The 14,231-nt window shown below is 44.3% G+C and overlaps 1 protein-coding gene across 1 annotated transcript in view; it reads right to left on the reverse strand.

Annotated features, from left to right (window-relative positions):
- Positions 1 to 4,762: 4,762 nt before the first annotated feature.
- The window catches only part of IL20RB (interleukin 20 receptor subunit beta), a 48,436-nt gene continuing 38,967 nt past the window's right edge, over positions 4,763 to 14,231 (reverse strand). Inside the window, exons 7-8 of the mRNA XM_019805493.2 lie at positions 12,696 to 12,838; positions 4,763 to 7,558 (exon numbers count right to left, since the gene is read on the reverse strand). Of these exons, the coding sequence (XP_019661052.2) occupies positions 7,451 to 7,558; positions 12,696 to 12,838 (251 nt within the window). The 3' untranslated portion in view covers positions 4,763 to 7,450. The remainder of the gene's footprint in view (positions 7,559 to 12,695; positions 12,839 to 14,231) is intronic.

The raw sequence follows: 14,231 nt of genomic DNA on the forward strand, positions 1-14,231 counted from the left end.
GAACAGCAGATTACCACCACCACCCAACCTGCCCCAGGAGATCCTACTTCAAGCAGTCTGAGGACCACACCTGTGTCCTTATTAACATTCCCCATGCTGGGATCTGCTACACCAGCCACTCCTGACTTTCTCTCCTTGATTCTTTCCTCCTGTGCCCATGCTTTTGGAAGGACTAGGGTGCCTCTTCCACTCCTTCCAGTTCCCTTCAAAGCTCTGGGCAGTGGAACCCTCAGCCCCCACATTTGACACAGCCCTCCTGCCAAACCCAATGGCCTCTTCTCCATACAGCACGGGATGCTGACAACCCCCCCGGCCCCCCCTTGCAATTCAGCTCCCTCAAGTTCTAGGAAACTGCAAAGATGAAGAGACAGAATAAACTGGCTGACCTCAATTCTCTGTTCACACCTCCCAACATCCCTCAACAGAACCAGCCCCTCATGCTCTGGGACTGCTGCTCCCACTGCCTTCTGGACATGTAGCACCCCAAACCTCATACATTCCAAAACAAACTCATTATCCTTGCCCCAAGCACAAGCCACTCTGCCTTCCCCGTCTGTCATTCTCCCAATTTCTCAGGCCCTGGACTCAGGAGTGATTCCTACCTCCTCTCTCTCCTTCGTTGGCAATGCACATTGACTGCAAACAGGGCCAACTGCATAATTTGTGGGGCCCCTTGTGCATGAAGTAGAAAAAATGTCATTAAAGGCACATAAAAAGCTTTTTCCTTTCTTCTGTGATCTTTTTCTATGCTTGTCATGGTGGTTTTTATTTGCTGTTTAATGTGTTTTAAGGAATAAAAATTTAAAATTTTAATTAGCACAAATTTTACCTCTCATTTTTACATTGCAAATATCACAGCATTTAGCTGTTGCATGGAGTCACCAAAATTACGTAATTCCCATTTCCTGCCGTGTCCCCAGAGGGTGCCAGGAGCTGGCCAGAAGAGGCAAACACAAGCCAGACTCAGGAATTTTGGAAGGCCAGGATTCATTAAACTTTAACTCCTAAGCATCAACTTTATGGGTCTTCTTACTACATGAGCATAATCAAAGATACTTCCATTGGATTTGATATTTTTACATGGCCCTGTCAGGGTTACAACTTATAGGGTCAATCCACTTATGTTCCCTTGAAACATAAAAATTCCTTCTGACTGAGGTATTTGTGTTTACTAGTTTCTGTTTTCTACATCTATGCAATCGAGAAGACGGAAATCCAACAAAACACACTTTTTTTTTAACCTTCTCTTAGTCTACATGATTTGGATGCGCTTTGCATACCATTTCAGACCCATGACTTCAGATTTACTATATGTCAACTGACCTCAGCCAGTATTCTTATTTCTAATGATCAAGTTGTTTCAACTTTGTCAGTGGGAGCCCCTTCTAGATTGGCTCCTATGTCCTTTTGATTCCATTAATCCTTTTAAACACTCCTGCTTCCTGATCTTGGTGTTTAGCTGTTTGGGTTCATCGTGAACTTTCAGCTCAAAGTACAGAATCTGCCATTTCTCCCAAGGTGCTTTCAGTGGGAAAAGAGAACTACAGGCCAGAATGAGCACACTGAGATGGATGTCAGGTGACACGTCTCCCTGGCCCCTTCAAGAGACCAAGAGGTAAGTGTATGTTTTCAGTTTACTATTTTTGTTCTTTTAAAAGCATGAGTTCATATTGATGTTTCCAGTTCAGTTCTAACAATACAGTATTCCTACTCAAATCCTTGATGCTACGAAGGTACTTCCTTTTCTTTTATGCTAAAAAAAAAAAATCTAGACTTCTAACAAAATAAATATAATTGCCTGTTTTCTTTGAAAAGAAAATAATTCTAAAATATTACAACATTAATGCGAACTATCTAATTACCTAATAAAGTTCAACGTTTCTAATGCTTATTTTTTGTTTGTTTTTAGGCTGCATTCCACTAAGGATTCACCAAAAAGAAAGAAGAAAGAAGAAGAAGAAGAAGAAGAAGGAGGAGAAGAAGAAATCTTTGCTCTAGAGTCACTTATGATCTCTCACTCTATTTGACTCTGTGAGTGCTTATCTGGCATAGAGTTTTGGTTCAACCATTTTCCTTCATTTTCAATCTGAGAGCCCTAGCATTAGAACAGCCAACAGACCAAAGCTCTTAGGGTGTGGAGACTGGCGGCCACTAAGAGAAAGAAGGTCCTCTCTGACACAAGATGCTGGAGAGACCTCCAGCAGTACAGTGGCCAAAATTCTGCACGACAGTTGCAGTTCCCACATTGCCCATCTGCAATGGCTTAACCCCTGGGTATAATATCAAGATTGGCTACATGATTTCCGGCTGCTGTTAACTAACCTATCCAACCTATATTACTTTCACATATTCGGTTGTTTTTCTTTTTTTCTGAAGTCCTGTTCTAATCTCCTAAACTTTTTAATTTATCTTCCTCCTTCTATGAACTATAAACCCACCCTTCTTTTATAATGTTCAACATTCCCTTACCAGACTAATATACCGTGTTATGTATTGTTACCTCAAGGTTGGCAGTGAAGAATCAAAATCAATTAGCAGTATCTTAAGTCCAGTCAAAGCTTTTAATTTTCTCACAAGGGAATCAAATTCTTTATGGTTATCCAAGAATAGTACCTATAAATGCAGTAATCTTCATCTTCATGACACGAGCCTCACCTGTGAAGGCACATCAGCCTCAATAATGTAGGTGGAATGACATCACAGGGCCCTAGTTCTGGGGTAGGATTGCCCAAGGCTAGAAACCTAAGATGATGTTTGTAGGCTTCATCTTACACCAACACAGTTTGGCAGAGACGTGCCGGCATCTCCAGGAAATGTGGAGGCATGGGGCCACTTCATAGATGAGTGGCTTAAAATACAGGAGCAAAATGTAGCAGTTACTGAAGTTTGTACAGACATTCATTTTTCTAACAGCCAGGATTTTTTCAGTAGTTTTTAAAAATTTCCCCAAGGGGATCCAATGGAGGGACCAGGGACAAGGGCCTCCTTCACAGTAAGAGGGTTTGTGCTTTTACTCATGGAACTTTTTGCAGGTACCCAAGAACACTCCTGCTCAGTTTTCCCTCCAGAATCTTTAATGGGGTTTTACAACTTCTCCTGGGCTTGCAGCTTCTCACTGAGGGAGGCAGGAGGGGCTGTGTCTTCCTTTTGGGAGCCTCCTGTTCCCACATGTGCCTGCTCCCATTTCAGGCAAGAATGGGTTTTCCAGCCTTTTTTGTTAGATGCTTGAGGACCTCAGGGTCCGTGGAACCCACAAGACAAAACTGTAATTTGGGGTCAAATCTTGTATGCCAGTTTCAAATTTCACAGAGGAGAGGCCACAATGGTTTGATATGACTACCCTCTCATGAACCATGGCCTGAGGAACACCCCAGAAATTCAGTCTAGTCCAAGAATAGGCTAGAAATATGACACACGGAAAAAACAAAAATTCAGACAACTCTTTTTTTTTAAGAGATAAAGAAGGATAGCACAGAGAAAAGATGGACACAGAAGAAAGTGAGGCAGAGGCCAAGGGCCTAGTAGGGAGGGAGAGCCATGCAGGCAGCACATCAGCCCCTAATGATGTGCTGGAGACAGAGCCCGAGTGAGGATATGGCGGCCACTAAATTCTGAATCCACTAATGACAGTGGAGGGTTGTTAGGGGCCAAGCCCACAGAGGTTTTGTAATTAAGTTCTCATTCTAGGAAACTTGCCTTGAGTTTTCCTCTCTCCATCCAGGAAACTTGGGTCTCTTGGCTCAGTGGGAACCGAAGAAAATACCTTTTCCAGAACCCAACACAAGGTGGCGCCAGACACCCGCGGACTTAATGAGGTCCCCCCTCCCGGTGGGCTCCAGAAGCTTTGCGAAAGTTCCCTGAAGGAATTCAAGTCAGGCCAGGTTCAAAGCAAACTCAGAGCTCTGCATCCACAGAGAATTAGCCTACGGATAAAATAGGGCACACAGAAAATAAAATATATATACGTATATTATATATGTAAGATATATATATTATACACACACATATATGTAAAAGACGGGGAGACGTAGCACAGAGGCTAGCCAGACAAACTGAAACTACAAAACCTCTGTAGAAGGAAAATAAAGGCACGTCTCCGGGAATCCCTGGCAGGACAGGAGCCTGGCAAGTGCGGAAGGACTGGACGTGGAAAGCAGCCAGTAAAGAGGCTGTCGCAGGTGCCCGGTGGGGAGAGGATCGCAGCTGGGGCCAGGGATTGATGGCAGTGGAGACCAGTGCCTTCTGACAGAGGTATTTAGATTTACCAGTATTCTTCACTGGTATGGTGAGTCAGTAAACTCAACATGACTGCATAACAAGACTCAATTGAAATGCATTCTATTCATCTTTTCTGAGAATTCACTGTACTAGCTTTGCTCTTTTATGTGTTATTATGGACTCATGACATTTCAAATGTACTGATGTCAGCCAACATCCTCATTTTGATGCTCTGTCCCAACTTTGGCTGGTGGAGACCCTTTTAGCTTTCAAATGCCCCGGTTATTTCAAGCTTTGCTTCTGCCCCAACAAGGTGTTAGGTGTTCTGAGATTGCCCCATATTCTTCTGCCCCAGACCAGACATGGAATCAGACATTGTTCCAAGAAACTCTGGTTCCTTTTGGGAGAGAAATAGCATTAGAAACCATAATGTAGGCATCAGGGTGCATTATGCGCGTTATGGGGTAACATTGCTACTGGGCCATTTTGGGGGGAAAAAACAAAACAGGAAAGAAAAGAAATATATTTTTAATTACGTGTTTTACGAAGGCATGACTTCATATTGATATGCTCAAATCAATTCTAACAACACATTGCTTCTACTCAAATTTGTGTCTACAATTAGCCTTCCCTTTCACCAATCCTGAAATCTAGGTTCCTATCTATCAAAATAACCATAATTATTTATTTGCTCTGACAGCTTAAGAGAATAGCTCCAAAAACAAACAAACAAAAATACACTGTCAATACACATAGTACAAATACTAAACCAAGTTTTCGTTTTAGACTGCAGACTCCTAAAGATTTGTTGCCAAGTTACTCTGTTCTAGAGGCACTTGTAATCTCCCCACCCCACGTGGCTATACAAAGATGTAACTGTGGGCCAGCGGTTTCCATTCACTTTGATTTTGAGGAAGCTGCAACCTGCCCCCACCCCCCCCCATTTTCTGCTCTACCTTTTCATTTTTCATGGGACTTATACACTCCCAATATACCGGATAATTCACTTAAAAAAAGTAATTACTATCGTTATTTGATTTTGTATTATTTTGTTATTCTTCTTTCCCCTTTCCCGCGGTGGAAATGTAAACCTCATGGAGCAGGGGGTTTTCTTCAACTGGACTCTGGCAGCTGTTGCCTGAGGGCAGGGCTGGGAGAGCTGGGCTTGATTCTGGGGGCAGGGGGTCTATTCGGGGTTAAGGGCAGAGATGCGCAGGCTTCCTCTTCTGTTGTACTTATTAACTGTGCCCCTTTTCACAAAATCCTTTAAGTGTCATGGTTTAAAGAGCCAGGTGATGGGGGTAAAAGGAGAGGCGGCCTGGGCAGTCAGAATATAAACACTCCTAGTGTTTATAGAGGAGGGAGCCCCTCTACTCTGGGGAACTAGCTCAATGTCTGATGCATGGTTGGACCTCAGTAAATGCATGATTGGGAACTGGGAAGACAACAGAATAATTGAGAGAAATGTTTATATCCATATATATGCCAGCAGGAATGGATGAGCACTGGGACAAATTGTGAGAGGGACTCACGCAGAGGGAAATCAAGGGTGATTTCTGGGTTCTAGGCCTGAACAAGTGACAGAGGCACATTAGCCCCAGGGTGGAGAGGCAAGGAAGTGGGACAAGGGAGAGTGATGACCAGTATAGTACTATGGCCTTTATTTTTGCAAACTGAAAATATGTTTCCAGTTTAGGCTAAATATAAAATTAACACATACTCTTCATGAAAATTCAAGCACAGAAGCATACAAAATGGTACAAAGGTAAAGATCTTCAGGAATATCATCCTTCTGGAGAGCCCACCCCCTGGCTACTTGAGACCCTACCAGGTGGAGAGGGGTTGTAGGCCTCTATCTTGTAGGAGAAACATCTAGTTGAAGTAGTTAGATTGTCCCAACCTCTAGGCTGGCTGGAAGGGGCCTAGGAAGTTGGTGTGGAGACAAACCAACTCACAGGCTCCAAAGCTGGGGGCTAAGAAGGGAGGCACAAGCCTTGCCCATCAATCCCTTTGCTTCTCAAGAAACTTCCCTCTCCATTCCTTCTCTAACCCTGACTCTTCCTCATCTGGTAGGGAGAGGGGCAGGAAGAGTCTTCCAAAGGTGGGTCCTGGATGAACATGCTAGAAGGGGCTAAGGACACCCTGAGTGAGCTGTCTTAAGGAGGAGAGGTACCCAAAGAGATTTCCTGTGGAGCACGGCCTCCAGGAAGACCCAAGAGCAACCTGACCAGGTAAGGCCTTGGCCAGCTGTACCAGTCAGGGTTCTCGTGAGGCCAGAAGCTGCTTGCCACTCTTTCCTGCTCCATCCCACACCTAGGGTCACCCCCACAACTCTTGACCAATGGTGGCCTTCAGGAGCCTCTCTGGACACAAGGCTGATGATGTAATAGAACCCAAAGACCATTTTTTTGGAAGAAACCAAAAAGATTACCCAAGGTGACCCCTTTTTATTTTTAATTCTATACTTTAACAACTGTACAGGTGAAAGGAACAAAGAAAACACCACGTTTATGATCAACATCCTTCTGCATTCTCCTCTCCTCATACACATGCATTCTACCTGCTGCCTTCAGTGTGCATGTGTTTTTTACCCTTCACAATATCTCATGTATGCACAGCATGTCCCATTTTCCACGGGCCTGTGGCCTCCTTCTAGGTCATGTATTGTAGAGCTGGCTGAGCCATTAGCCTCTGCACAAGCATTTGGCTTGAAGGGAAATCATCGCTGTACCCATCCTTCCCTTCCTCATCAAGGTTTCCTCTAGAAAAGTGGGATCTCCAAGCCAACTGGTGTAAAAAGTTTTTTATCATTCTTGTTAAAATTTATATACTGCTCCACAGAAAAGTTGAACCCATCACAATGTGCACTGCTGCCAGGTTCCCAAAGCTCTCCAAGTGCCAGATATACATAGTGGTTTAACGGTCGTATGGTTAATTCCCCCATTTTATAGATGAGAAAACTGAGGACCAGAGAAACCAAGCCACTTTCTCCAGGGTCATTCAGTCAGTGAATGACAGATGACCCAGTTCTAGAGGTCACATCTCCTGACCCCCACTGAGTGTTCTGTCTGTCAAACCAGTCTGCCTCTGACAGTTGCTTCTAGACATGGGCACAGCAGGCTCTTCTTGCTTTTCTTGTCCTTTGTCCGTGGAGGAATACAGATATAGGGCCTTTCCCCTCATGGCTGTGCCAACCAGATTCTCAGTTTCAACTGGGCCCTCCCCAAGCCTGCTAGATCCAGGCCTTGAAGGGTTCCTCAGAAGACAGCACGGCTGTGGCACAGGCTTCCACCTCTTCCCTTCTGCAGCTGATTAACTTCTGGGGTGAATTGGTTATTTTCTGAAAAAATAATTTTCATTAATATTTATTAGAGGGACGGTAGTAGCAGTAGAGTAGTAGTCACAATTACAGAGAATGTTGCAGAAATCCCAGCTCCTTGATTAACTTTCAAGCAGCAAAAAACCCCAAAGACAATTCTAACCCCTGGTTCAGGGGCTTCCAACATTGACTCTGATCACCCCCCAGTTCCCTGACAGCAGATCCCTTGCGGCCCTACTATGTCAGTGCTCCTCTCTCTGGGACACTGACCCACAAAAGCCCAGAAGGCAATTCTGGTCAAGTCTAACCTTCTTCCGGCAGAGAACTCTGAAAATAATGACCTGGATTGTGATGCTCAGTGTACACCACATGGCAGGGTGCCCAGTCCAGAGATGGGACTCCATACACAGGCGTCCCTTCCCACTCATATTCATGTTCCTACCACCTTCTCGCAGCAACCCTGATATGTATTCCTAACTGGCTGTAAAAATGCACGTGTCAGCATTTCAGAGGGACTCTCCCCACCGTTCCTAGCCTGCTCACCTCCACCAAATTCGTTAGGCTCTTCTATAGTTATTTCCCACGGCCCTTCCCATCATCACACCAAAGAGGGACACATGGACACAGCAACTAGGCACAACAGGTTCCTTCACCTCTGTCCTGGGAGACATTAGCGTCATGGAGCCAGGTGCCTTTGATCCTTGTTTGTAAAGAGGCAGCTGTGGGGCTCAGTCCTAATGTTCATGAGCAAATAACAGGGAAGGACCATGTAAACACAGGGTTCACTGAGGGGGTGTGTCAGCATGGAGCCCACCACGAATTCACTCCTGCTAGTCCAGTCAGATCCTCAGGATAACAGCTACCTAAATCTGCAGTGATAATATATGATTATTTTTTTAACTCTAGAGAAGTACTGTCCAATGGAAACATAATTTGAGCTATATATACAATTTAAAGTTCTCCAGTAGCACATTTTAAAAAAGTAAAAAGAAACAGGTAAAATTTATTTTAATAATGCATTTTATTATTAAAATTTTATTTTAACTTATGATCTATGTAAAAATATTGAGTTTTTCAAAATCTGTTGTGTATTTTATATTTACAGTACATCTCAATTTGGACTAGCTACATTTCAAGTGCTTAATAGTCACATATGGATAGTGGCTACCATATTGGACAGTATAGTTCTAGAACATGAAAGTAAAACACATAATCTTAGAAGTTCCAAAGGTGTAAAACTGTTGTCCCATAGGTTAGAATAAACTTCAAAGCAAGGTTCAGTTGATTTTTTTATTTGAATTACTTTTCAACATTCAAAAATCAGGAGGTCTCTCATAAATGTTTGGATTTCTGGCTTCTCATTTAAAACTTGGAGATCTGGTGGGGCGCCTGAGTGGCTCAGTCAGTTGGGCAACTGACTCTTGATTTTGGCTCAGGTCATGATCTTGGCAAGGTCATGAGATTGAGCCCCACATCAGGCTCTGCACTCAGTGGGGAGTCTGCTTGGGGTTCTCTCTCTCCCTCTGCCCCTCCCCAACACACACTCACTCGCTCTCACTCTCTCTCTTTCACTCTATAAAATAAATAAATAAATCTAAAAAAAAAAAAAAAAAACCTTGGAGATCTGGTAGCATTGGCTCACATTTCCTATGAGCAACAACATGCTGGAGCTGAAAAACAGCTGCATTCTTTAGCTGAAACATGTTTGCTATGGTCCCTACCATCTCTCCCTATCCAATTATGTTCACTGAGGTGCACACTTTTTTTTTTTGTACCTGTCTGAGCCAGAGGCATCTGAGCTCACAAACTCTGCTTTCTATGAAGTACACAAAGCCAAACTTGGGATGACCCATTGAAGAATGACTAACTTGGGGCCATCTTTATGCTTGCTACCTATATTACAGTGGAATGTGACAACAAAAAGAGAAAGAATAAAGTGAGTCCAGAAAGGAAAGGAAGACCCTTTAGCACCAAAGCCTCCATCCCCATAAAGAAATTATGGATGAAAGACAGGAAAAGAAAAAATACTTCAAAATAGGGACTACACACTGAGCATTCTTGATATAATTTTCTTTGCATATATATTTTTGCTTTAGACTGTTACTTTGTGATATAAATTTTAATGGAAAGAAAATCTTAATGGTGTATTTCAGAGTGCAACCATCACCAACCATGAAATTATAGATGTAGACATGAAATGTTTAATCCAAACAGATAAATTAAATACTTACAAACTCAATAGGGATTTTTGAAGAATTGTCAAGGATTTCCACTTGGTAATTTCCCATGGTTTAATTGGAAAGATGCGTGGGTTTTGCAAGGAGGGCTGGAAGTTACTTTTTAATACTTTGGAGGATTATCTATAACTAAGGCAAATATTGAAGTGCAGCTAGGCTGTGCTAAAGTCCAGGCTGAGACAGAACAGGGGTAGTGGTGACATGCAGCTCCAGAATCGGTTTGGGATTTAATGGATACTAGTGATCAATTTCTCATACAGCACTGTGGGAAATACATATACTCAGAGAAATTGTCCACTTAAAAAATTGAGGGAGAAACAATAAAAATTAAAAAGCTTAGGGAAAGAAATGCACATAGGCACAGACACTAGAACAATGTAGGGAGGATGGTAAGGAGAACAGAGAAGCAAAATGTAGTCAAGGGTAGTGGTATCTATCTTCCATGGATGAAAGTGGCCGTACACTCTTATAGAATATCCTTGTTTCTGGTCTTCTCTAAAATTGTTTGGTTTTCTCCAAAAGCTATATTTAGGGTGTGGCTCATAATGCATTCAGACCCCTAGGAGTTCTTGCCATTTGAGGGCTTTTCTTGTGCACCTGAAATTCTATAAGCAACTGACCCTTTACGTGGTTCTCTCCCTGGCCCTTTGCTCTGTCACTCACTTTGGGTCCTGAAAGGATCCTAGTGCCCCTGATCCTGAGGTAGAGAGGAACCCCTGCTGAGCTGCTGCATGTAGACCCAGAAGAGGAAAAATGAGAGAGGGTGTTAGGAATGGCATACCCTGTGAACAGAGGGTAAGCATGAGTAACAGTTGAGAGGAAAACCACAAAAGGTGACTAATTGATGGAGTTCAGCTGAGGAAGGCTGAATTTTTTTACCACATGTGGAAAAGAAGAGCTGTGACCACCTCAGCCAGGGATGCTCCCCTCCCATTATCATTTTGGGTTGGTCCAGGACCTCCTCTTTGACTGCAGTGCTGCTTCTACTTACGGTGGAGGAGCACCAATCAGACAAATCCTCCTACAGATAACAACTTTAAAAACTGATCACAACACAAAGTCAACTTCCTTAAGTTGCTGGCAAGCAACCAAAAGTGGACACTTGAAAGAAGGTAATGTCACTGGGTGGGTTTCACAGCTCCTTGTCTGAGGGCAAGTGTCTCTTTTGGTGCCATGAACAGTGACAGACACGGGTACCAACACAAAAGTTAGAAAGTGAGAGGACGGGGGTTAAGCGTTAATGGACCAAACATTCTGATTAAATGGCAGAGATTATTGGAATGCATTTATTTAAAAACAAATTTTAAGACCAACAGAAGCTGCTACAAGAGACATACTTTAAATATGAGGACACAGATATGTGTCAGTAAAAATATGGAAAGAAGACATATCACACAAACAGTAAACAATGGAGAGCAATACTGATATCAGGATAAGGAATACTGCCAGAGATAAAAAGGGACATTTTGTGATGATAAAAGACTCAATCACTGAGGAAGACATGCCAACAATGTATGCCTCCAAAATGGAGCATCAAAATACATGAAGGAAAAACTGACAAACATCGAAACAGACACACCCACACTCCTAGTCGGAGATTTTGTTGTGTCACTCTCAAGGACTAAGAGAACTATACCAACATATCAGAGCAGGGTTATCAAACACTTTGACCCAACTGATAATTTATAAAACACTACTCCAACAAATGTGGAATACACATCCTTTAATGCGTCTGGCAACTATGAGCCCTCGGGTTCTTGCTGAAGGGGAAAAGGCCCACCCTGGCCCCCTGTGTTCGCCACACCACGGGGCCTTCCTGGTTAGCAGTGAACCATTTAGTCTTTCAGAGTGGGCTGGCAGGGCGCTGATGAGACGCACATTGGTAAGCAATTATGGAAGAGGAAAAATGAAATGAGTCAGTATACGAAAAGCCTTAGAACAGTGCCTGGTGCTTAACTCTGCACTTAGCATCAGCTAAAGTTAGGACTAGGCAGAAGTGCTGGAAAGAAACAGAGAGCTGGCCTTAGGCTAACAAGGTGAAAGGGTGTCCTGGAGAATGGATCACAGGGAGGATGACTCCCCCGTGTAGGGAGAACATGGCCTGCACTCTCAAGGCCGTGCAGATATGACAAGAGTGACTCCTTCCAGAATGACTCCCAGCTGATAAGGAACTAGACGCAGTTCTGATTCTAGTTGCCTCTGAGAAGCTGACTGCTAACTCCCTCTTCCCAGGAGAGAACTGTGAGAAATCCCTGAGGTGACAGGGATGGGTTTGTTTTTGTTTGTTGTTGCTTTGTTTTGTGCCGCTTTATTTATTGAGGTCTGGGGGTGGGTGGAGGGCACAGGAGGCAGGAAAATGGAACAAAGGAAGCTGCTGGAGGCCTGCTTTTACTTTTCTCCCACCCTGGGATGGGCTTAGGACCTACCTGCACTGGAGACTCAAACCTGTGGCCTAGCGTCCACAATGCAGGCTTCACACACATGCACTTTCCCCGGGAAACCAATGAAGCTCTTGGCATATGAATTGAATATGTTGGGTTGGAACATGCTACAGAATGTAGCTGCTGTTTTAATTATGGCAAGGGACCAAGAATCCTTGCAGGCCAGTCTAGAAGAGTAAGGCCGTGCACGACTCTTGAAATGCCGAGCATCCTGGGTGGTGTAACACACCTGCTCTCTTGGCTGTGCCAGGTCCTAAGGGCAAGCACCAGTGGTCTGACAGGAGCCTGAGGAAGGTCACCACTCCCCAGAGAAGGGGATGTCTCTCCCAGCCCCACTGATCAGAAGTGAATTCCTATAAATCCTCTTCTCTTCTCTTTGTGCAAATGCTTGTAAAGCCACAGAATGTGCACCCATGCCAGACTAAGGCTCAAACTACGTCTGGTCAGCGTCATGCTGAAAGGAAAAAAGAATACCATTACCAAGGTGTCGGGGAGCACCACCACGGGGCAACAGGAGTACCGGAGCAGCCGGCCCATTTTCCAGACGGAAACGGGCACGACCACAAGGATCAGCATGAAGCCAACAAACGCAAACAGGGCCAGCGCCAGCGGGAGGGTCTCTCCTGGAAATGAAAAGATGAGGGCAAGCTTAGGAGACAAGAGTGAAGATGAAATCACCAATCCTGGCCTCTCTCACTTTCCTGGAGTTAGCTCTGCACAGCGGCCAAGACAGCAGATGCCAACATCCTGAGATTTGACATATGCCTTAGTGACTAAAATTACTACCATTAAAACCATGTTTTTTAGAATCCAGATGAAGGCGTTGTTTCCAGAAAGCCCCAGGGAAGATTAAAATCTTTTTCTTGGGAAGGGAAAGGGAGGATCATCATGTGTGAGGCCACTGGCCGTGTTAGCTGTACCTTGGCGCAGCTGCCGGGAGGAAGGCAGAGCGCCAGGACCCCGGCAGGATGAGGGGGGTGCCGGAAGGGAGCTGCACAGAGGGAAGCTGGGCAGTAACTGGAAACAAAATGTGTTTCACAATTTGCTCTTGGCGTTGACTCACATTGTGGAGGAAAATACTGCCTCCAGAAAACAGTCACGTTGGGACTGCTATCGTTATGTGACGTACCCCAGGTCACAGGGGAGCGCTGGCTCCAAAGCCCAGGGTCACTCTACTAAGTACATGTATTGGAAAGTGCCAAGTGTGAGCCTCTGGAGATGCAGATGGGGTGATAGGTTATGTTCCCACCTTTCTGTTCTGTATAACGTGGAGCAACTACCGCAGCCCCTCCGGGTCAGACCGTGCACCCACCATGTAAAGGGCAGCACAGCCAAGGAGGCTGCGGAGAAGATGGTGGTATCACATACTTGGCTGGGGGCGCCGTACTTGGTTTCCATGCTTTTGGAAAATACTTGGGCAGCACACATCAAGAAATAAACAAACGTTCGGACCCTTTCATTTACTCCTCTGAGTGGCTTCCAAAAAATAATTTCAAGGAAGGAAACAATCAGATGCAGAAAACAGTTCCTAGCAACAGCTGGACTGGGCGACAGGCTCATAACCAGTCTTTCTCTCCACCCAAAGTGGCATACCTCCACCTCCAGGTACGCGCTGGTGTGTTTTGTTTATGGACCACCAAGCACGGACCACCAAGTGGAACTATCTCCTTTGTCTACTTGTTGGTAGCCTGTCTCCCCAGCTAGAGGATAAGCTCCTCTGAGGGCAGGGACTTCCCTGCTGCATCCCAGTGACGAGGCCAGCATTTGGCACATAGTCAATGCTCAGTAAGTATTTACTGAATGAATGAATCCGTCAATCAATGAACATCACCAAAAGCTCATGGAAATGACCTAAAACATAGAAATGATCTAAATACCCCCAAATAGGAGATGATTTAATACACTAAGAGACATCACCATGGTACGTTAGGAAGTCAGCTATTAAAATGGGAACTGGGATATACACAAATTTGCTAACTACAGCACGATGTAGTGGCAAGACTGGAAAGCACAGAA

Source organism: Ailuropoda melanoleuca, chromosome 6, assembly GCF_002007445.2.
Source record: "Ailuropoda melanoleuca isolate Jingjing chromosome 6, ASM200744v2, whole genome shotgun sequence".
Classification (NCBI taxonomy): Eukaryota; Metazoa; Chordata; class Mammalia; order Carnivora; family Ursidae; genus Ailuropoda; species Ailuropoda melanoleuca.